The sequence below is a fragment of the Pyrus communis genome, chromosome 4 (assembly GCF_963583255.1).
Source record: "Pyrus communis chromosome 4, drPyrComm1.1, whole genome shotgun sequence".
In the NCBI taxonomy this organism is placed as follows: domain Eukaryota; kingdom Viridiplantae; phylum Streptophyta; class Magnoliopsida; order Rosales; family Rosaceae; genus Pyrus; species Pyrus communis.
In genome coordinates this window covers 15614603-15639053 of record NC_084806.1, presented here as the reverse complement: position 1 = coordinate 15639053, position 24451 = coordinate 15614603, and the positions used below count along the sequence as shown (strand labels likewise).

Here is a 24451-nt window from a genome sequence, read left to right as displayed (position 1 = left end):
AGCAATCGTCAACTCTGCTGAAATTATGTTGATGTGAGTCATGTTAAAAAGACTTGTTATAATTGGGTTAAAGTTGGAGAAGTATTGTTTTAATTGGATTAAAGTTGAGAGATCATTTCACAATTGGGTTAAAGTTAAGGGACATTGCTACAATTTTTCTCATTGGTTTTTCATATTAGCCCCTTGATTCACTCTCACGTGCGTGGCACGTGGCTTATTTTGATGGAAGTTCTAACAAAGTTGATGAAAAAGATCATAACTACAAGTTTTGATGAGTTAAGAATCAATAGTCACAAATTTTTAGTTAATGAACCATTACTCCAATTTAGTTAAAGTTGATAGACCATTATTACAATTTCCTCAATTCCCAATTGGTTAAAATTCTAACCGCTAGCTTGTGAAAACAATGTGCAAGGAAGAATTTCCTAACGAGACGATGTGAATGATTAGTGCAATTTGGCTTTAATCTAGTGCAAATTGTTGTTAATATAACGAAGGTTTTTTTTTTTTTTTAAATCTGAAGCAAAGATTTCTAGTGTATCGTAATGTATGAGCCGACAGAATAATCAAAATAATTGTGTATAAAATTTCAAAACAAACAACGAAAGCATGGAATATATAATAAAAATTATATCAATCATAAAGCATTCGCCAGCCGGACCACCATGTGATTTGTACAACATGCCAAACAAACCACAAATGCTTGTTCCAAAACCCATGTTACCATGTCACATTTTCTTGCTCCAATTTCCCCATACAATTCCTACTTAAACCCACTTTCCATCTCCCTCTCCTTGTACCTCAAGCCATTGAAAATGGATAGAAATCAAAGCTTCTTCTTTTGTTTTTTGATTCTTTCTATTGCGATTGCAGCCGCCGAGTCGCGGTGGAACATATTGGATCACAGAACCAAGAATGGACGGGACATCAGCTTGAGAAACTACTGCGAGAGTTGGAGGATGAATGTCGAGCTCCACAACATCAGAGAGTTCGAAACCGTGCCTCAAGAGTGCATTGGATACGTTGGAAAATACATTACTTCAACTCAGTACAAGGTGGACTCTGAGAGGGCGGTCGAGGAGGCGCTAGTGTACCTAAGCACTAGCTGCAATCTGAAGAAAGATGGTAGAGCTGCATGGATTTTCGACATTGATGATACGCTCCTTTCGACCGTGCCTTACTACAAGAAACGAAATTTCGGGTAGGACATTATATATGTTTGATTCGAAAGTATGAGATGGCATACGAAATTTCAAGTGTGGTAATTTTGTAAAGCAATTTGTTTGTAGGGGTGAGAAGTTGAACCTGACTTCTCTGGAGGAATGGATGAGCTGTGGAAAGGCACCTGCTTTAGAGAACTCACTCAAACTCTTCAATGAGATGAAAGGCAGAGGGTTGCAGATCATTTTGGTTTCTTCAAGGAGGGAGCTTCTAAGATCACCCACAATTGATAACCTTGTCAATGTTGGCTATTATGGTTGGACAAGCCTTATACTGAGGTTATCTCTCTCTCTCTCTCTCTCTCTCTCATTATGGACAGAGACTTCCGTGCCACGTTATTAGTCTGCTCAAGACACAAACAAAAGTGACATCCTGCATTCGGGTCCATTTTGATGGACTCGGGGCCGGGAACCCAAATTCAGGGTCACCCTTTTATGTGTCTATCGTCTTGGGCGGACAATTTAACGTGGCATGAGAATCCACATCTTTCTCACTCTCTTCATGTACATCGTGCATCTAATTTGTTTTAACTTGTATGTGGTTTCAGTGGTACTGACGATGAACTGGGAGGAGTGCAGAATTACAAGAGTAGAGTGAGAAAGCAATTGATTGCCGATGGTTACACCATTTGGGGCATTGCGGGAGACCAATACAGCAGCATCAATGGACTTCCTACCGCCAAAAGGACATTCAAACTCCCAAACCCAATGTACTACACTTTCTGAAGATTTACCACATTTTACTTTATATCCCTTCAATTTTATCGGAATTTTATGCAACTTAATAGGCTTTAAATGAAGAATTATAAATGAAAAAGTGAAATTATGATCATTTCATCATGTACGAAACAGTGAAGGACCATCCCTCAATTTATTACAGTTCCAACGTCTCAAACAAAAGCTAAATCGTTACACGCGTACATATACTGCATTTTGGTACATAGCTTCCATATTGTTCTAGCCCATCTTCGCTCTACCGACGGTATTCATCCTAGCGCAATACTCGAACAAGCTTCCATCGAAGCAGCGTCTAACGGCTTCTTTTGACAGCATACCCTCTTCATCCCTAGCAAGCACATACAATAGCCCCCATTCCAACTTATTCGCGATCCTGCCCGAACCACACTCTGTAAGTTAGCCAAGTGAAGAACAAAAACTAATTTGTACCAAAGTGTAGTGTCTTAGGGACCCGAAAGGGCATACCATCCAAAGAAGTCATATCCAAGTCTGTTCCCCTCGGTCATTTTCCAAAGCTCCCCCAGCGTGAACCTGTCAGGCATGGTATGGGCATACTTGCTAAACATGTTCTCCAAGTTGGCTGGGCTAAACCTGCACAATGATTGAACATGAATTCTAGTGATTTCTTTACGAGCCATTATCGAAGATCGTTACTTTGTCGCATTTAATTTATAATTACATGCCTTCCTTCTGTGTCATAAGTCCCGGAATCACTACCATGCTTTGCCTTGTGAATGTTGTATATGTGTATGGGAAAGAAAGGAGAAGGAATCCACCCCTGTGTAAATTAGAAATTCAAGAGATACAAAGCATCTTTGATTAGTCACGCTTTTCAGTCAAGTAGCTTTTCTTCTCTACCACATTTACTCACTTTCACCGCGCTTTGAGACACACTGATCATCGCATAATGCAGGTAAACGGATTGCAGTAACTAAGCACATGATATGGCAGTTAACAACATCATCTCGTGTGTGACGGTATCAGAGCAGCGAGTTTATACTTTAGGATATAGTAGTGAGATTAGCGGCACAAGTTAATTACTCATAGAATGCCTACTAGTAATTAAATAATTAACATCTCCTTTCTTATAAAGAAGTTTGGAAATCAATATGGAACTTACAGGTAGAGTGGGATAACTCAAAGCCCCATTGATAAGAACAGTCATAACAACGGAGGCGATAAGATTGAAACCGATGGCTCGCAATCCTGATTATTTAAGGGAAAGGAATAAAGAATACATTAGAACCAATTAAATCCACTACAAGGGTGCTTAATGTACAATTAAGGAAAGATTGAAGCCAGTAGACAAAATGTTGTAAACTAAATGACATGGAAGTTGATAATTAGATTATCAACTAAGTGTTAATAAATGTGCTCATTTGCTATTGATGACACATCATTTGGTTTGCAAATTTTGTCTACAAATTTAGTATCTCTAGCATTACTCGTAAGGAAAGGTAAGTTGAAGGCAGCAGACACATAACATGAAGATTTACCAGCAAAAGTTTCCCAAGGATAGACAATGCCATTGTAGTCCTGGTCGAAGAAAGCGACATGCTGCTGAAGAACACTCATGTCACGGTGCTGATGGCCGACTGTTCCCGTTGGATGGTCTGTGTCTGGAGCAACCAATGCTCTGGGCATATCTGTAGTTGGGTATGTGTTAAAGATGATTAAATATGAATTAGTGTGCTGGGGTGCTGTATTAGCATTTTATTTCCTAACCTACCAGAACATGTCACAATTACCATCATTTTTGTCATGGAAAGTTTCGAATAATAAGAAATTAAAAATTTATCAAAGTAGAAAAAAATAAATAAATAAAACACACCTTTACTTCAGCATCCACACCTCTGTTAAATTTTATTCTTTGTTTTCGTTTCATTAATTTATTCAATTCAATTACTAAAAATAAAAAGCGGTGCATAAAAGCCAAAAAATAAATAAAAAAACGGTGTGCAATTATCATTTCCCAATCAACTAGTTCTCTCATCGAGATCATTGATTCCTGTTATGGAATCTCGGTGTGCATATTGATATTGGAAGAAGAATAAAGAGTAATAAGCTTATAAATATATACAAAAGTGAAAGAGAGAGATATATTTATATATATAGCAAGAAAGAAAGAAAATGAAATTGGTCTCACATACATGGTTTAGGAAGTTTGGTTTCCAAGTCACTCCTGACTCTCCTCTCAATAGTGACAGGTGCATATGGAGCTTGTGTGGCCAGTGCTTCATTCTCCGTCACAGCACTCGCAGCCATAATCGATACAGTTTTCTGCGATCTTCTCTGACCTTCTTGCTCTCTCTCTCTCTCTCTCTCTCTCTCTCTCTCTAGCATATGGAGGAGGTGCAGAAATATAGAAGACTAGCTAGGTGATGAATATTTTGGTTATAAAGAGCGGTGGTAGAGAGAGAAAATTACTATGGGAAAGGCAAAGTCAGCAGCAAGTAATACGCTATGCGTGGCAAGAAATGCAAACTCCACCTGATTTTGGAGGGTAAGTTGTGGCTCAATGTGAGAAGTGCATGCAAATCTTGTTTCATTCCCTTCTTACACTTGGACACCATGAACGTATCTCTTTCTCTTTTTGCGATTATCTTATGCTTAACTGCATCAGCCATGCCTGCCTTTCTCTCACAAATCATGTGTGAGAGAAGGTTTTCGGTTAACATTTCAAAGTTTGAATCTAACATATTTTTATACTAATAATGCTTGAGAGACAAAAAAATTCAAATTAAATTTGCAAACCAAATAATGTGGTTGTTGATGATTAAATAATTACTTAAGCGTTAATTAACATGCTTATTTTATATTGATGACACATCATTTGATTTGTTAACTTGGTTTAAAATTTTGGTCTCCCTCATTACCCATTCTTATACACCTTCACCATTAGTGACAAAGCCAGAAATTATAAAAGAAATGGGCAAAACGTTTAGGTTTTATTGTCATTTTAAATACGTTGGACAATTCAGAAAAAAAAAGTTAAAAAATAGACAGTGTAGTCAATGAAGAGATTGAAACAAGAGTGGCTCAAGTGAACAGAAGGTACAAAAATTGAACACGAAATCACAAGCATAAGTATCACTTCTAATGCAAGATTCACATTGCTCAGCATAAAATCTCGATGCACTTTGCTCTTAGTAGAACTAAACAGTATAAAACCTATATATCCACCATAAAGCACATTAGAAGATATTTAAAAACTTAAAAAAAATAAAAAATAGAAACTATGATAACTAAAAGAAAATCTATTGTTATTAAATATTTTTAACCTCATGTCTTAAGAGTTTTAACATTTCCAAAGTAGTCTCAAAACACGCGTCCAATCTAAAGACGATAAATTTAGCCAAAGTTATACAATTGGGTATAATTATATTATTTGGTACAAAGCTTGATAAACGAATTGAAATGGCCTGGTCTTAAAAAGATAAAAAAAACTAATACAACATCACTCAAAAATGAAAAAACAGAAGTCAAAAGATTGGTTAAGAGAGAAAAAAAAAGTAATATAAAAGTGAGGAAAGAAAAGATGGTGGGACCATTTTAAAGAGGAAAAAGGGATACCGGGATTAGTTAAAGATAAAAAGGAAAATTAACCAAAACACCCAAAAAACTTTCATTTTCATCATAAGGACAAATTTTTTTTATAATACCCAAACTGGGCATAAGAATGGTGACAAATGAGGGCTTCAGAAGAAGAAACCATGCAGGAGGATTCACATGGGTTCACATGGCCTTTATCAAAGCAAAAGAAAGACAAGACAAGATCCCGTCAGAATCAGAAACAGTGTCTACAGATTCAGAAACCATGCACACCATTCAATTAGAATTTTGTATGTTAGTATCCTCATTCAGTGTATATAAGGAGAAATTCCTTTCATTGTAACAACTACCTCTCAACTCTCAACTCTCAACATAAAAGAACACCATACTATCACCATATGCACACATCATCTTCAAGCATCTGTAGCCTTCATAGCATCCTTGTGAACACTTTCTTGTAAACAATTATATTTGTAAACATTCTATACATCAATAAAAGTTCAAATTTACATATTCAAGCAATCTTCAAGTCTTAAGTAAGCTTTCTTTTCTTTCTTTATTATGTTTGTTTATTTAGACTTCTAGTCTAAAACAGGGAAACAATATTGTAGTTGTATTATTAACCTGATAAACTGACAATCATATTTTATTCGAGCACTCTGTTATAGTTGAATGCTTGCCATTCAAATAATTGGACATTAACCAGAGTACCTCTGAGTTCAGCCTTTAATGCCTTATACTTGTACTGTGAGTGGGCGTGATGCTGAAACATGTCGAGTTCCATGTACAAGGTTTTATGTCTAGTTGTTATAATGGTCATTCGACTATTTAACCAGGCTTGCTTTCAGAATCTGGTATCAGAGACAAGTTTAGCATTTTAATAGTACAATTATAATAGTAAAGTAGCTTGAGGACGGAAGTCATTGATACAACTGATATCACACTTGTTTATTTTGTATAAACAGCAGATATTATTGTCCTTATAGACCTTGTCAACCACAACCACTAGGTATTTATTGTCCCAGACATCCAACTATAACTAGCATAAAGAGAAAATTAGCATACATATCCAAAAGAATTAGCAGGACCCTAAAGAAGCAAAAGTTTTATCTTAGTTATCTTGAACATCCTTCATTTATTCGTAAATATAATAACACAGAAGTGCAGCATAAAGTTTTAGAAGAAAAAAAAGCAACAGATCAAATTTTAGAGACCTTAAGAGAAGAAAGAGAGTTTCTAAGAAACCAGTTAGCAGTAATTTTAGAAAAATGTAGATTGTTATTTTCCATTGAGAAAACATAATCATATTTTGCATAGTGAAGAAAATCCACAAACCAATAGTATTGTAGATCTTATTATTAGTCAAGCAGAAAATATAAAATTAGAAAATAATAAGCATAATTATTTGTTAAATCAGTTGTTAGAGTATTTTCAAAAAATTTCCATAAAAATAATTAGACAAAATTTAGACTATATTACATCTCAGTTAGAAGATAATAATATTAGTTTCCTAGCAAAAGAGAGATAAAAGAGCTTGTTGACCTCATAGATAGTAAGCTTAAGCAAGTAGAACTTAGATCATTAGAAGTAGTTGAGCACTTAAAATTAGAAGTCCAAAAAATTCAATTAATGCAAAAAGAGTTGAGTGAACAAGTAGATAAGTTGCATAATAAAATAGATAAATTATTAATTTAATGACCGATTCTAGAACTAGTAGAAAATATATCCAAGTTTTGAAAGAAATTAGTAAGCTAGACACAGAACCAGTAGGTTTAACATATTTTTCAACACAAGTAGCCAGTAGTAATATTGACACACCTCGACCGAGATCAGGGCGTGCTGGCCGTCACACGGAGGTGACGTAATCATGTGCACGTGCGGAAGCTAATAAGATAGTAATATAAAAGTACGAATAATTAAAAACTAGCATACAAAGTACTAAAACAAGTGCTAGCGTAAGTGAGACGCTAAGTTCAGAGCAAGTCTACAGCAGTCCAAAAGAAAAGATGCGACTATAGTACACCCGAAGGTGACCCTACGCTGGTGAGTGTCTGTCAGAAAAACCGGGAGAACCCTCTGGGAAACCACCGAAACTGCTAAGCAACTAGAACCTGGAGGGGCGCAAAACAAAAGCGTGAGTGGGCAAAAACAAAGCTTTTCCAAAACCATTTAGTAAAATACTTTCTAACCCCTCGCCGTAAAACCTATATACTTCCCAGAAAATAAACATATATACGTATGTATATAGATATGCCAAACATGCTCAAGGGTATGCCAATCATGCACAATAATATGCCAAGTCGGAACCTCATAATGAAATGCAAGTGTTCAAGTATAAATCATAACAATACTATGTAATCTGGCAGCCGGAGTCACCTAACGTGACCTGTACGGCTGCATATAGAGCTCAAATCTCAAAACTCAATAACTGAACCTGCCCACGAGTCGGAACCACCTAAAGTGGTCTGTACGACAGGCCTGGGTGTAATACCTATGTACGCTCTAGTGCTACGATCACGTGAAGGTTGTGCGAATAATCGCGGGTCACCTACGAGTCGGAACCACCTAAAGTGGTCTATACGACAGGACTGTGCACCTAACTTGGATCCAAGCTGAGCGTGTGGTGCGGGAGGTGAACATCATGTGAAGGACTGTGCCCTACTTTGGGCGAGAGCACTAACACCGGGGGTGCAGGTTATGAGCTCTCTAAGCATCTCAAACCACTACTGAAATATAAACATGTATACCACTTACCTGGCACTTACCTGTGCGTCCACAGCACCAAATATGCATATGTATATGTATACCACTACTAATGTATGCAACGATGCATAAACGATAATAATATGGTGCATGGCATAAAACACTTAACCCTTTTTAAACAATTTCTGGGAAAGTAAATGTATATAGGTATATACGGAAAACAAAAGCCCACTCATAGGTATGTGGAAGGGTCGTAGCCCCCCTGCCTCGAGTGCGCACGCTCGTCCTCGGGATACGTATCACCTATATGCGAAATAACTATAAAAACGTTAATTTTAAAGCACATAACCAACTTCTCGTAATAATTTCTCATACATTGCTCAAATTGGACAATTGAATATACCAACGTGCTCTACACAACCTCAGGATCACAACCATATTTTTAGAAAAATTTTCCTCCGCTGCACGCGCCCCCACGCGCCGGCCACGGGCAGGCACGTGCCTGGCACGCTGACGGCGTCAACTGACGCCGTGAGGAATATTCCGTTATTTCTAACGGATTCCATCAACGGTGTCAGGAATATTCCTTCAGATTTGACGGAATATTCCGTCACCTTCTCCGGCGAGCCTCCGGCGATGTCGCCGGCGCCGGAAACTGGAAAAACCTGCAACCTACGTTTTCTCACTCGTTTCTCAACCGTTTTCCACGATTCTTGCACCAAATTAAAGCCCAGTTTTAAAGCCTAAAAATCACGGGATCATACCTGTCTCCAAACTCAAAAACCGGCCAACTTCAAACCAGGCGATTCTGACGTCCACTTCCGTCAAACGAAGCACTCCGAGGCTCCTTGGGACTCCACCAAGCTACCTACGAGCTTCAAAATCCCTAAAACGTGATGAATAATTTTTGCATGAATAGTACCCCAAACTGTCTTCGTGAAAACGACGTGAAAACGGTGAAGTTCTTACCTGAAAATGGTACGACTGTGTTCCCCTCAGCCTCACGAGTTCGAAGGTGTAGTTGGTTCCCTCGATCTGCTAAGGTTTGATGGTTCTTGGTGTGTGTCCGTACGTTTTCAGAAGGAAGAGGAAGGAAAGAGGACTCGGGAGAGAGAGAGACAGGGAAAGACACAGAGAGACAGTGAAGGTGAGAGTGTGTGTGTGTGGTCCAGCACCTGCCAACACCACACCAAGCAACCAAAAACATGACGAAAACGAACTAGGGGCAAAGTTGTAATTTCACACGTACGTTAACATGAATTTTGGGACGGGATGTCACAAATATTCCCATTAGGCAAAATTATTTAATTATTCAATTAGTTTTAAGTTTGGTTGAAAAATTAGATCAAGTTGAAGAATAAATAGCAGAAATAAACCAAGTTTTACATAACGCATCTTCATCACTTCCACTATCTTTGATAGATAAATTAGAAAATTTAACTTTAAGTGCAAATAATAATAGAAGACCTAAGCTAAATCTTTTAGATAACAGAAAATGGAACTCTTTAGGAAAAAAGGAAGAGAAGTAGTTAGAGTCGAAAATATTTATCTAAATGAAGAAGAAGCACAAGAATTTATTATAATAGGTTTTGAAAGAACACAGAAAAATAAATATAATTTGTACCAATTAGGTTTATTTGAAAATAGAAGCAGAATTTTAAGTAGCATCAGTCAATATGAAGTTAGCTGTATTGATAAAGAAGCTGCACTTAATTTAATTAGTAAGAAAGCAATTACTCGTTTGAGAAAATCACAATTTAGTCAGATTCACATAGGAACAATATTAATTGTAATAGCAGGATTAACTAGAGCACAAGTAGGCACAAAAGCTTTAGTATATATATATATGATGATGGATGGGATAATCTGTCACATCCCGGCCCGGGGCGGAACACTTCCCGGGCCCGCTCCACCACCGTAGCACGATATTGTCCGTTTTGGGCTTACCATTCCCTCACGGTTTTGTTTTTGGGAACTCACGAGCAACTTCCCAGTGGGTCACCCATCATGGGATTGCTCAAGCCTCACTCTCGCTTAACTTCGGAGTTCCTACGGAACCCGAAGCCAGTGAGCTCCCAAAAGGCCTCGTGCTAGGTAAGGATGGGAATATACATTTAAGGATCACTACCTTGGGCGATGTGGGATATCACAATCCACCCCCTTTAGGGGCCCGACGTCCTCGTCGGCACATCACGGCCAGGGTTAGGCTCTGATACCAATTTGTCACATCCCGGCCCGGGGCGGAACACTTCCCGGGCCCGCTCCACCACCGTAGCACGATATTGTCCGTTTTGGGCTTACCATTCCCTCACGGTTTTGTTTTTGGGAACTCACGAGCAACTTCCCAGTGGGTCACCCATCATGGGATTGCTCAAGCCTCACTCTCGCTTAACTTCGGAGTTCCTACGGAACCCGAAGCCAGTGAGCTCCCAAAAGGCCTCGTGTTAGGTAAGGATGGGAATATACATTTAAGGATCACTACCTTGGGCGATGTGGGATATCACATAATCACCATCAAGCAACAATAACAACAGCTGAAGTAGACATAAGTTCAAACTTAGCAGTCATAGGTTGTATTCCAAATTATGTTATGACAATTAATGAATTTAGTAAATATATTAAAGTGAGCATAATAACAAAAAATTATAATATGAAAGGTGAATATAAAAATTTGTGTATTAGCTTAATGTATATTGGTAAAGTGTCTAATAGATATAATCATAAGTTTAATTTAGAATTTCAAAATTTAGTTCAAACATTTGGTAGTAAACATGTAAATATGATAGAAGTAAAACCCAGCTTTTTAGAAGGAACTCAATGGGCATTACCTAATTTACAAGTAGCAAAAAATACACAACCAGATAAAGTACAAATATATGAAACTAGTACAGGTCAAACAACAATTAGCTTTAGTAATTACAAGCAACTAGAAAAAATAGAAGATGATGAAAGTGAGATCGAAAATGAGAGTATTCATATGGCTTTTGATAATTTAGATATTAATTTAGTTGAGCAAAATTTCGATCATATTGTAGATAAACTTATAGAAGATTTTGATCATTTAGATGAAGAATAATACTTAGAAAAATATAATACATATGATTTAGGACTATATAAAATTTCAGATGAAGAGATGAAAATTTTAATTTTAGAAATAGGAGTAGAACATATTTGAGGATAAAAAAAAAATATAATAATTTATTAGAATTGAGAGCAAAATGCAAAGTAGAATGTAATCCAACAGAAAAAAAGTAGTACATCAGGAGTAGAAAATCCAAATCCAAGACACGCAAGTAGAACTGATCAACAATTTTTTAGACCAACAAATGAACACTAGAATGAAGGAGCACGAGTAGACCATATACAAGAAAGCATGATAAAACCTAGAAAAAAATAGGATTCCATATTTGAGAGGTTTAAAACAAATTAATATGGCAGTTAATATATTAAATTTAGATAGTGTAGATCCACAAGATTTGGAAAGAACGATTGAGAGATGAGAAAAAGGTTGAGTACATGCAGCATTAATGTTAGATTTTAGTAATTCACAAAATATGTTAGATTATTTTGAGCATTAGATTATTTTGAGCATACTTTAGATGATTTAGTTTTTTATTATTTCCAGTCATAGAAAGTCCAAAATCCAGAATAACATCAAGCAGCTAAAACAAATTTTAATATTGATGGTTTTGTTACTTTGATTAAACAAGAATTTTTGGATCATAATAGGTTAGATTGCAGAAGTGAACAAGAATAAAAAAGAGCAATTAGAAATTTAGAACAATTACAAATTTGTGATTTACAATATATAGCTGAATATATCACAGATTTCTTTAAATATTTAGGAAAAACATGTAAAATTAGTGATATTAATTTATTAGACATTTATTTGACAAAAATAAAAGGACCAATAGGTGAAAAGATTTGGAATGAATGGTAAAAGCACCCAAAGAAAAATGATATTGCAATAGGACCTAGAATTCAACATGTATATGATATACTTAGACAAGAGTGTAGTCAAATAAAAGCTAAGAGACAAATTAGGAAACAATTTTACATGAGTTGTAAAAATACAGATTTACCACAAAAGTATGGTTGTCATAAGAAGAATAAGCATAAGAAAACATACAAAAAGAAATATAAATCATACAAACCATACAAACAGCGTAAGAATTTCAGCATAAGACCTTCAAGAACATATAGGAAGACAAAATATATTCTAAAACAATTTAGGAAAAGGAGTGGTAGACCTTGGATTAGAAAATATAAAGCACCAAATGATAAAAGTAGTTGTAAAAGAATTTCAGCATAAGACCTTCAAGAACATATAGGAAGACAAAATATATTCTAAAACAATTTAGGAAAAGGAGTGGTAGACCTTGGATTAGAAAATATAAAGCACCAAATGATAAAAGTAGCTGTAAATGTTATTCATGTGGAGAAGTTGGACACATTAGACCTAAATGTCTAAAATTAGGTAAACAGCCGAGAGAAAAAGTACATTTAATGGAGTTGTTTAAGTTAGAAGAAGATGAAGACATACAGTCAATATATAGTTTAGATAATTTGAGTGATAATGAGAGTATTTATAGTATAGAAAGTATAAATATTATAGATTCAGACTCGGAAGATTCAAGTAGCACAAATAGTGATTTAGAATAGTATATGTGTGTATTCATAGAAGAACAACATGAAGAAGAATATAAATACATTAATTTAGGTTGGCCAGAAAAATGTCATAAGTGTAGTAAATTGGTTGCAAATAAATACTATAATACATATTTAATATTGTGCGAAAAGTGTTATAAAAATAAGTTATTAGAAATTAATTCAGCAGAATCACAAGAAAATACTGAAATATTAGGAAACATTGTTTATAGTATATAAAAGTAAAAAAATGGTTCCTTAATTACCATAAATTGTGAAATAAAATTAGCAAAAGAAGATAAGATACAAACGACAGTTATGATAGATACAGAGAGTACAAATAGTGTCATAAGAGAAGAATTAGTACCATAAAAATATAGACAAAAATTAGCAAAACCAGTGAGAATAACACAATTTGATGAGAGACCAGTTTACTTAACACATTGTATTAATAATGAGTTTATTAAAGTAGAAAAACAAGAATTTAATTTACCATTAACATTTGTTTCACCAGTAGGATCATACCTATTCATTTTAGATTTGAATTTTTTGAAAAGTTTACAAGGTTTTTTATTTATGAATCCTAGCATAACATTTTTCAAAAAAGGTATTACAATAACAGACCAAAGTAATATATAGAAGCATATAAAAGCATAAGTATAGAAGAACCTAGTAGTCAAGATGATTATTATTTAGAAAACTCAAAAGAAGAGGATGAGCATAATAATATAGAAGAGTTTGATGAAGAAATATTTGAACATGAATATCCGATTTTAGAAGAAAAAAACTCGTATAGAAATATTACAGTTAGATATACCAAAGAATTTAGAAGAATTATTACAATTAGCAGAACAAACTAAAATTATAGGAGAAGACCCTCAGTTGCATTGGAATAAAAATAAAATATTAGCAAAATTAGATATAATCAATCAAAATTTAACCATTAAGACAGCTGATATGTCTTGTAGCTTATTAGATAAACAAGAGTTTAAACAGCAAATAAAAGAGTTGTTAAATTTAAAAGTAATTAGACCTTCCAACTCTAGACATAGATCAGCAGCACTTATTGTGAGAAAACATTTAGAATTAAAGAGAGGTAATGCTATAATAGTTTATAATTACAAGAGATTAAATGATAATACATATGAAGATAGTTATAAGCTACCAAATAAGGATGATCTCATAAATAAAATTCAAGAGAGTAAATATTTTAGCAAATTTGATTATAAATCAGGATTCTGGCATATACGATTAGCAAAATAATCAATTAAGTGGACAACTTTTACTTGTCTACAAGGACATTTTGAGTGGCTTGTTATGTCATTTGGACTTAAAAATGCTCCATCAATCTTTCAAAGAAAGATGGAGCAAATTTTCAAGAAATATGATAAATTTTGTAGTGTTTATGTAGATGATATTTTAGTACACAGTAAAAATAGAAATGAAAATAGGAAGCACTTAGAGATAATTTTACAAGAATTTATTGAAAATGGAATTGTAATTAGTAAAAATAAAATAGCATTAGAAAAGCAAGATATAGAGTTTTTAGTCAAGCACAATACAATTACAAGATCATATAACTAAAAATGTCTTAGAATTTCCAGATAAGTTAGAAGACAAAAAAAAGTTACAAGCATTTTTAGGATTGTTAAATTATGCAATAAATTTTATCCCTGATTTTGGAAGAAAAATAGCAGTATTACACAGTAAAACTAGCAAAACTGAACAAAAGTATTTTAATAGTGAAGATATTAAATTAGTTAAAAATATAAAGGAAGAAATTATTCAACTTAAGCAATTAACATTATCATTAGATGATAGTTACAAAATAGTTGAAACAGATGTTTCATCATTAAGATGGGCAGGTATACTATATCAGAAAAAGCATAAGGATTCACCAAAATCTGACGAACAAGTTTGTAAATATTCATCAGAAAAATTTAGTGATGTACAGTCAAGATTACCATCAATAGACTTAGAAATTTTAGGAATAATTAACTCACTTGAAACATTCTCTTTATTTTTACATAATGAAGTTTTTACAATTAGAACAAATTGTCAAAATATAGTTTCTCATTATAACAAAATACATGCTAATAAACAAGCAGCCTAAAGATGGGTTAATTTTGTTGATTCCATTACAGTAAATGGTTTTAAACCAATTTTTGAACATATAAAAGGTAATAACAATACATTAGCTGATATCTTATCAAGATTAGAAATGAAATATCGTGGACCATCATCCTCAAATAGCACAAAATCACAAGGCAGAAGAGCACATTTCAATAGCATAATCATGCACCATGGACCTCCACCATACATTGGATTTCAAAATAGCATAAGCAGACCAACATCACCACCAGTACCCACTTTCAATTTTAATGGCAATATTGTTGAAGGAATCAGAAATCTAACTCTGAGATATAGGATAAGGGTACCAAAACTCTCTGATAAGCAATAGGTTCTCTTAGATAATTTTTGGAACATCCAAATTAAACAGTTAAGCATAAGGTTAGGTCATGAAAAACTAATTAGAGCCTTAGAACAAAAGGTTGATAATTTTAATTTCAATTTCCATCAAAGCCAGCATCATATTCATTCCCTTGAGCACAACCTTCAAGTCATTTCTAGAGATCATGAGTCATTACTTAGTAAGTTTACCAAAATGAACCAAGAACTCCAATATCTTATAATGCAGCAAAAGGCAAGTAACACCCTGAAAAGAGAATTAAAAATAGGTTTGGAAACAACTGAGCAACATAAGAATAAAGAAAAAGAGGTTATTGAACCCATAAGACAAGAGGCTAATAAGTCCATGGAAGAGATTAAGATTGAGCTCTTAGAAGAAGACATTGAAATGGAGCAGCATCAAAATAATGAGCAGCATTAGCATCTGAGTGACAAAGAAAAACAAGAAAAATATGAAAGTTTTCTTAGGAATTTACCTTTAGACTTAATATTAGATGATATTTTATTAGAAGAAATTTCAAAAGCAAAACCAAGAATAATGCCACCAAACATACAAAATGAAATCCTGAGCAGAGCACCACAGTCCATGAAAGAATTACAATTACAATTACAATGTGATTTGTATCAGTCAATCTTTGATCCAAAACCAGAGATGAATATTATTACAAAGAAGTATCCACCATGTCTTTATGATAGTACAAATAATTGTATTTGTAAACCAGAAGTTAGCATAGATGTGGCCAGGAATAACATGAGAGATTTTAGACCATGTCATTTTAGTTATGAGCATCAGAAAAAGCACAATGTGGTAAAAGTTACCCCTGCTTTACTATTAGAGTTTGGCTATCTTGATAAAATATTCATTAATCATATTTCCCAACCAGAATCATTTCTTGAAAAACTTATGAAAGTAGCAGAAGATTATCTAGAAAAGTGGAAAGAAATTTGCATAAGTTTTATTAGTAGTCCTCCAGATTGGTATGTACATATGCATAAGGAGAAAGTTAGGCATATAGCCATGATTAATGAAGAGTTCTTTAGACCATACCCTATTATTCCACACAGGTGGACTCCTTCATACAACAATATTCTAAAATTTCGAGGGATTCAAATGTTTGCCTTAGATGAGTTTGAAGATTTTAGGTATGATATGATATTAGTAGCAAAAAGAAATGCATATTTACAACAAGTCAAAAGCCTGCCATCAGCCATACTGGAAGCCTCAAAATTTCAAAGGAGAAACAAAAGGATATGTATTAAAAGGTGAAAGAAAATAGAGAAAGAGACGCAAAGCTAGTAGAAGGCGATGGATAGTACTGGAACAATTTGACAGAAGAAGAGCTGCATGACATCGACAACATGATGGAAGCATGAAAAGTTGACAGCAAATTAGCATAAATTGAATAGCATCATGTAAAATAATGTATTTCCAAACAGAAATGTCAACATCATTGTTGACCGCTTTTAATGACATAAGAGTAAATAAAGAAAAGAGATTGACCCATTATAGACTTTTCATACACAAAATGTCCTTTTGATTAAGAATGAATAGTGCCAAGCCATTTTTATTAAAACCCCCAAGATAAAAAGAAGAGATTAAAAAAAAAAGATAAAAAAAAGTTACCATCGTCTTTCCCACGCACGCCAACTTTGCAACAAAAACATTTTCAAATTTTTGGCATTCTCCATAAACGCTCCCTGAGCATCTGTCCAACCCTGTCCAGACTTGCATAGCTCCATCTAGAACAATGGCCGCATAAGTGAAACAACAATCTAGCAAAGAAGCGAATTCTCGCTCTTGGAGTTGATTTTCAATGACCTAAGGTATGGTCGCACTTCCTTGCACCAAGTAATATAAAGGTGAGGAAAGAAAAGATGGTGGGACCATTTTAAATGTAAAAAAAGGGATACAAGATTAGTTAAAGATAAAAAATAAAAATAAAAGAACTGTTATTAACATTCCAAAAATCTCATTCTACACTTTTCACAAGTGTATTTTTCTTTCTAATTATAGAAAGTTTGGAGTGTAAAATGAGATTTTTGAAGTGTTAATAACAATTCCCAAAAAAAAAGGATATTATCTTCTTTCTTACGCACGCCAGCTTTGCAACAAAAACATTTTCACATTCTGGCTTCTCTACATACCCTTTAGTGCTCGTCCAACCCTGTCTAGACCTGCATAGCTTAGCCTAGAACAATGGTCGCATAAGCCCAACAACAGTCCAACATAGGGGCGAATTCTCACTCTTAGGGTTAATTTCTAATGAAAGGTGTGCTCGAAATAATGGTCGCAAGAGCACAACAATAGTCTAGCAGAAGGACGAATTCTCTCTCTTAGGGTCAATTTTCGACGAAAGGTGTGCTCACACCTCCTTGCACCTTAGTAGCTTCACCACTGCTCACCATTATGCTATCCCAATAACTAAATAGTATATATTTTCGAATGGGCATTTTAATTTTTTATGGTCAGAAAGCTCTTAGTGGTGGAATATAAATTATTCATTTCGCCCAAAGATGTAAATAAAAATTTATGTTTGCATGTTCTTCTACGGTGATGGTTTTGATGATCAGAACAAGTTGCCATGTTTTTCTTTGTGAAGATGAGTTGTTGGTGATTTCCTTGTCGGCTTAGTTGAAGTTTGTGTTTATTTGTGCCGCCCAAAGGTTGTGTGGCCTCATTTTCGTGATGGTTTTGTGTATTCCTCGGTTTGGAATTTGTCACTACTGATCTATTGCGGAATATTTACACCGCTAGTTCTTCTGTATTGTGCTGTTTGTGGTGGTTATGTAGAGAATGTACTTATGTTTGTTTGTTGTGTTTTACTATTTTCAAATCAAGGATTTGATCACTGAAAAAATACACCCAGTTTGACGTACACCCAGCTGAACGTACTTTCTAAAATCATGTTTTAATCCTTAATGAAATATCTTCGGATAAAAAAAAACCCCAATTTTCTCATTCAGTAACATAGACGAATGTCATCACCATTAAACGTCAACACCACACCAAGCGACAAACACCTCAAATTGAGCCTTTGAGAAGATTCTAATCAAACAATTAGACATATCAGGCATATCAGGCATATTGAAGTACTAATTTTAAGAAAATATGATAATTTTTTTATTTAAAATTTGGGAGAAAGATTGTACATACATCATCTTCCAAGCTTTATTCACCCGCTCATTTTGTGAGAATTTAACTAAATCTCAAATGTTGCCGCGTTCCACTCTTTTAGGCTTTTGTTTGGGATAAGAATCTTCTTTCTTTGTACTAAATTGTAAGATGTTGAGTTTGAATTTATGATTTAGAGAGTAATTTATGGGTACGTTACTACAGCGACATTTTGCATAATAATACAATGACGTGTGTTAAAAATTTCTTCAAACAACATTGGATTGTTGTCGGCCCACCTAGTTGTGCTCATGCGAGCCTACCCATCGGGTCAGACCAGGGGCACATAACATAACAATGGCCTCGCGGATCCTCCAAATATAAGGACCCGATACCAAAACCGTGTGCTCTCTCCTTTCTCCTCCTCCTTCCAATCAACAAAACCCAGACGTACAGACGGCTCAAAAGGTTTTCACAAGTGACAACAATGGCGACAGAGGTAGCAGCAGCGGTGCCGCGAACAGAGGTGGACACACAGGAGAATATTGCGGCTGAGGCGGCGGCCTCTGATACCAAGATACAGGCAAGCAGCGGTCCCCACAAGCTGGAGAGAAAGTGGACCTTTTGGTTCGATAACCAATCCAAGCCCAAGCAAGGTGCTGCGTGGGGCTCCTCGCTCCGCAAAGCCTACACCTTCGAAACCGTCCAGGAGTTTTGGTGGTAAGAATTAGATTACATGACCTAAACCTAATGCCCCATTTCTTCCCCCTTGTTAATTTGGGATTTTCAATTATTGGGTTTGAATATTGAATTAATTTTATTTCTCTGTATTTTTTTCCATTCGGTTTTTGTTTTCGTATTTGTGATATGTGGGTGTTTGCTGACTTTTGCTAGTTTGTTTATTGGTATGTGATTTGTAATTAGATCGTGTTTGGTTGATGAGAAAATTTAGTGGAATTTTTCTGTAAATCCAAGTAATGTACCAGAGTATTTGGTCTTTTTGTTTCAAAAAATTGAGCTTTAACGTTTCTAACTTTGTAATTAGATTATGCTTGCTGATGAGAAAATTTAGTTGAGAATTTCTTTAAGTCCGGACAATTGAGCTACCCAGCTGCATTTAGTTAATTTTTTAATATTTCGGTTCTTCTCCATCCGAATTATAGTTTCATTGTGGACCTACAAACTCTGCTTATATGCAACTTCACTTGAATCAAGTTCTGAATTTTAATCTGATTCCAATCCGGAAATTTGACGTTGAGATGCAAAATCTGTTTGCAGTCTTTATGATCACGTATTCAAGCCCAGCAAATTGACAGTTAATGCAGACTTCCACTTGTTCCGGGCTGGGGTTGAACCAAAGTGGGAGGATCCTGAGTGTGCTAATGGAGGGAAGTGGACTGTCACCAGCAGCAGGAAGGCTAACCTTGATACCATGTGGCTAGAGACTGTGAGATTTCGATTTCCTTATAGTTAAACATTATACTGATTCACACACACACGCGCACTTACACAATACACACACATATAGAGGAATCATAGTTCAGGATACTTCTTTCCAGACGTTGAATCAAGACATACAATTAGACTTGATTTCACCTAATTAACGGTTTTGATTGATATTGCCACATAGCATGCTAAACTATATGGACACTGAATATTGCTCTATATATAATCTTGATCTCCTCAGCAGTGAGAATGGTTGGTTCTTGCTCACTGTGGCAGAAGATTATTGTGTGCATTGGGCTAGTCACTTAGGTTGATTCATGTTACGTTAAGGTTTACTTGAAAATTGATACTAAGGGGTTTCTATTTTATTGGATAGTTGATGGCACTGATTGGAGAGCAATTTGATGAGGCTGATGAGATATGCGGAGTGGTAGCAAGTGTGCGCCAGAGGCAGGACAAACTTGCACTATGGACTAGGAATGCCGCAAACGAGGCTGCACAGGTGTCATTCAAACTTACACTTTAAATAGGATGTTTTAAGCATTGTGGGTTTGCTTGATCTATATTCCTGTTTGGGTGAATTTAATCTGCTCTGATGTTAACAATGATATGGTTAAAGCCCCAGCTTATCTGTGAACTATGATATAGATCTTTGAATATCCTAAGAAGCGAAAGCATCCATGAAAAATTGCTGATCTTTATTAATCAACTGAAATATGATTCTTAATACGAGATTGATTTTATATTATATACTCGATTGACCTCTGCCCCATCAGCAATAGGTGGATCCATTAATTATTGATTCTATTTCCTTGAATTTTTGCATGTGATCTGTTGCAACTTTCAGATGTGGGCAAGTGGCTGAATTTTTTATCTTGTCATGCAGATGAGCATTGGGAGAAAGTGGAAGGAGATAATCGATGTTACCGATAAGATCACCTACAGCTTCCATGTAAGTTTCAGTCGGTATTATTTGTGATGGAGTTATCTTAATTCTATTTCTCACTTCTTCTGTCATTGCAGGATGATTCTAAAAGGGAAAGATCAGCAAAGCCTCGATACTATGTGTAATTGATTTGGTGCCAGGTCTTCACTCTTCATTACCAAAGTTGTGAACACCATCACAAATTCTCTGTTGAGAAAAGCTAGAGGAGATGTTTGTCTACATATATTGATTAGCATAGTATGATCTTGTTCTTTATGTTATGATTTAGAAAATTTTCTCAAGTACACAGAAACTTAGATTTGTTTGTAACATTCAAAATTTCTCAGAGTACACCTAAAATTTAGTTTTGTTTGTAATACACCCATGCTTTACTTGAGTTGACAATCAAATGATTCAAATCTGCATGATTGCTAGATTTCGTATTTCTCGCTCTTGTAGATGGATATTGTGTCTGATTAGCCATAGCGTTTGATTTCACGAATGGTTAATTGAGGTTCAATTACAAGGTTAACTTGCAGATTTATAGCAGTTTCAGTTTGGGAAGATGTTACTTGTAGGGTTCTGTTGTCGTTCCAGGTTCTATCAAATAGGCCAGGCAGATAATATTGGGGTGGATATCTTGACTGCCAATTTCCGATACTGGTGGTATCGGTGGCTGCCAGTTTTAATGTTGAGGTTTGTAGTTGCCCTTCCTTCCGCTTTCTTTATTTTTCAAATCGATGTTGTAGGAAATCCGGCATTTATGCTCTATTGAAGGCCGATATTGGGGAAATTTCGAGGATACGGGTGAAGAACTTTCTATATCGGTATCAATGTCTTGAGAAGGAGATCCGAAATTTGGTTTAGGGGGGCGGACACACGATCCTAGCCAACTGGCCCAGCTCAGATTTAGTAATGAAACAGTGGAACTTGACTGAAGAATGATCATGAAAAGTGCATATATTATGGAGAGCAGACGTCAAATTATACATTGTGGTCATGTTGAAGGAATCCCAGCTGGTGGGGAGTATATGCATGTGGAAGTCGTTTTGGAATGAAGTATGAAAATTACACTATAACATCAAATTTCTACTTGTGACAACAAAATGGAGGTGTCCATGCTCTACTGATTCGATCATGCGAGGAACCCCAGCCGTTCTCCGTTCTTCTTCGCCAGCCGGATCAGTCCTTGCCTTTGTTTCGCGTCTGCTCCGATCGATTTGCAGAATTCGGTAATCACCTGCAGGGAATATAGAGTTTCTTAATAATTCAAGAACATCTATATAATACCACCCTTTTTCTTTTGGTTCAAATGAAGGCTAAGATCTTGGACAGGGAAAACTTTATATGCTTATAAAGGTATACAATTCCATAATTTGAGGGAACCGAACGTGAAACTATCACAATCTTAACTCGTTACCATACTCTGTCTCTCTCACTACTTGGTTTTGTGAGGTAAAAAGAGAAGGTGAACAAAAAGAACATAATTGAAATTACCTTCAAACAAAAAGCCTCATTTTTTCAACTATTTGTCTTTTTACCTACCAATTATGTTTTCATCTTAAACAATTGAAAACGAAGCTGAAAATTTGATATTAACAAAAAAGAAAAACTGAAAATTTGATGGTTACCAATTTAAAGCATTTTCAAAGTGGTATACGTGACCTTTTTTCTCTTGCTTTGAACAGTATTCTAATTATTTTTAAAGTAAATTATGAGAAAGGGTTTTCACACTTGAGTTCGTATAGAGACGCACGCTGATAAAACTAACTACACCCAGAATTGACCATCGACAATGCTAATGGTTGATCAAGAATGACACATTACTTAACCAAAGTTTAATCTTAGACACAAGGGGAAGATTTACATATTAATTACCTGCGAGTGCAAAGCAATAGCTTTGCCTCTAATCTGATTGAACCTCTTCTTGCCAACAATGTTACGTGTGACAACAACAAGAGGTGCAAAGACACCCTTGCCTTCATTGACGTTCTTCATCATCGGCTGCGCTCTCACTGCCTTCCCAACTCTCACTTGGCTCGGGACCGCCTTCACCAGCGTCCCATAATCTTCTCCGACAACCGAACTCCCCCAACTTCCATGGAACGACGAACTCAAACTTGCAGAAACTGAGGTTGCCATTGAACCAACACAAAAGAAACAGAAACCGTGGCTCTAGTTTCTGAGAAAGTTGCGGACTTTAATGTTTTTGTGACTCAACTTGTGATAGTTGTTGTGTAATTTCGAGAGCCTTTGGTTTATTGTATTGGATAGCAGTTAGGAGCCACATATATTTATGGCCTTAGATTTTTGTTCCATTTTTTTTTTTTTTTTGAACTTTCCACAAATATGTGTATTATTTGTAGTCTTTTATGGCACTGACGGTCCCTATTTGTTTGGAGGATCTGAATCTGAATTGGGTTTGGTCCACTTGTCACCTTCTTGGAAGCCACTCTGTCATGCGTGGGATGATCCCAGCGGTTGGTTTGAGAAACCCTTTTTTGAAACTCTTCAAACAGGGACATTTTAGAAAGCAAACTTTGAATTAAACAGAACGGTGCATAATAACCACGAACTTCATCGGTTTGAACTAGACTGTTGAAATTTGTACAGGTCGGTGACGGGTTGGCGCGGACAATGCGCCCGGCTCCAACACTCAAGTTCGGATTTCCTTCTTCATAATGTAGAGTATGTTAGATTACCGTGTTGTTAAAAAGAACTAGTCTGTTGAAATTGAAAGGAAAAAAACTTGACTACTAACACGTAAGAAGTTGTATTCCAACACACAAATTGACATACGGCACAAGATTTTTGTTGGTTTTGTGATTCAATGAGTTGTTTTTGCCCATGACTGATTGACTCTTCTTACATATAAAGAATGAGATGGTGTTTATTGCAAAATTGTATGTCAACAATTCAACTAGTTCCTAGCACGTGCATGTGAAGAGCATGAATTTTCAACCTTGGATGGTTGAAGTCATAAGAAGAAGAAGATTCTAGAGAAAGGTTTCAAATTTGCTTCCTGCGGACGGTGCTTGAAGCACATCAGAAGTGTCGCTATAGGTAAAAAGTGGCAAAAGCTTTAACAATGAGGAAAATTAGAATTTGGAAGCCATAAACAAAAACAGCATGATTAAAAAACTGCGAAAAGAATTTCTTCCACGCATGTTTTTCTTCGATTAAAATGATGTTTCGGAAGCCTAGCTCCCTAATTTCGATTCTTCGAAACAAGAAAATCGACAAGCAAAGAAGAACTTCTAGAACAGTTGGTCATGACATGAGTTTTTATTATTTCTTTTAGGAACTCTAATTGTATGCCTGAAAGGCTGAAAAGAGAAGAAAAGGAGTGAAGAAGAAATTAGACTTGCAGGAAGGAGAATCAAGAAAATTAAACAGTTCGAATAAAGACCACTTCAGGCATGAGATGAACACTGAATTTCTGGAACTCGGTAAACCATGGAAGATATAACCGATGGCATTTCACAAGATGAGTTCTTCCAGCTCGTCCTGCATGTTGAAGAACATGTACCGATCATATGTATCTACAGTTACTAGAATTCAGTTTGCAACCAAAGATAATCTCAGGGGATAACACCACAAAGACATGATATCTTGCCCATCTCTTTAGAACGGACACGC

At 35.6% G+C, this 24451-nt stretch overlaps 4 protein-coding genes across 4 annotated transcripts; 2 read left to right on the top strand and 2 right to left on the bottom strand.

Annotated features, from left to right (window-relative positions):
• The first annotated feature begins 754 nt into the window (after positions 1 to 754).
• Positions 755 to 2071, top strand: LOC137732406 (acid phosphatase 1-like). Its single transcript, XM_068471714.1, has 3 exons — positions 755 to 1201; positions 1290 to 1499; positions 1769 to 2071. Exons 1-3 carry the CDS (start codon positions 816 to 818, stop codon positions 1944 to 1946), a joined length of 774 nt encoding a protein of 257 aa, XP_068327815.1. The 5' UTR covers positions 755 to 815; the 3' UTR covers positions 1947 to 2071.
• On the bottom strand, positions 2031 to 4279 carry LOC137732407 (peroxygenase-like). Its single transcript, XM_068471715.1, has 6 exons — positions 4109 to 4279; positions 3455 to 3604; positions 3079 to 3164; positions 2642 to 2736; positions 2424 to 2549; positions 2031 to 2331 (listed from the first exon to the last, which is right to left on the bottom strand). Exons 1-6 carry the CDS (start codon positions 4221 to 4223, stop codon positions 2178 to 2180), a joined length of 726 nt encoding a protein of 241 aa, XP_068327816.1. The 5' UTR covers positions 4224 to 4279; the 3' UTR covers positions 2031 to 2177.
• Positions 4280 to 18837: 14558 nt separating this feature from the next.
• LOC137731501 (eukaryotic translation initiation factor) lies at positions 18838 to 21248 on the top strand. Its single transcript, XM_068470620.1, has 5 exons — positions 18838 to 19161; positions 19720 to 19888; positions 20264 to 20389; positions 20774 to 20839; positions 20911 to 21248. Exons 1-5 carry the CDS (start codon positions 18929 to 18931, stop codon positions 20956 to 20958), a joined length of 642 nt encoding a protein of 213 aa, XP_068326721.1. The 5' UTR covers positions 18838 to 18928; the 3' UTR covers positions 20959 to 21248.
• Positions 21249 to 21754: 506 nt separating this feature from the next.
• On the bottom strand, positions 21755 to 23059 carry LOC137731503 (protein PROTON GRADIENT REGULATION 5, chloroplastic-like). The gene is made up of 2 exons (XM_068470621.1): positions 22691 to 23059; positions 21755 to 22052 (listed from the first exon to the last, which is right to left on the bottom strand). The coding sequence occupies exons 1-2, from the start codon at positions 22952 to 22954 to the stop codon at positions 21948 to 21950; spliced, it is 369 nt and encodes a 122-aa protein (XP_068326722.1). The 5' UTR covers positions 22955 to 23059; the 3' UTR covers positions 21755 to 21947.
• Positions 23060 to 24451: the final 1392 nt, after the last annotated feature.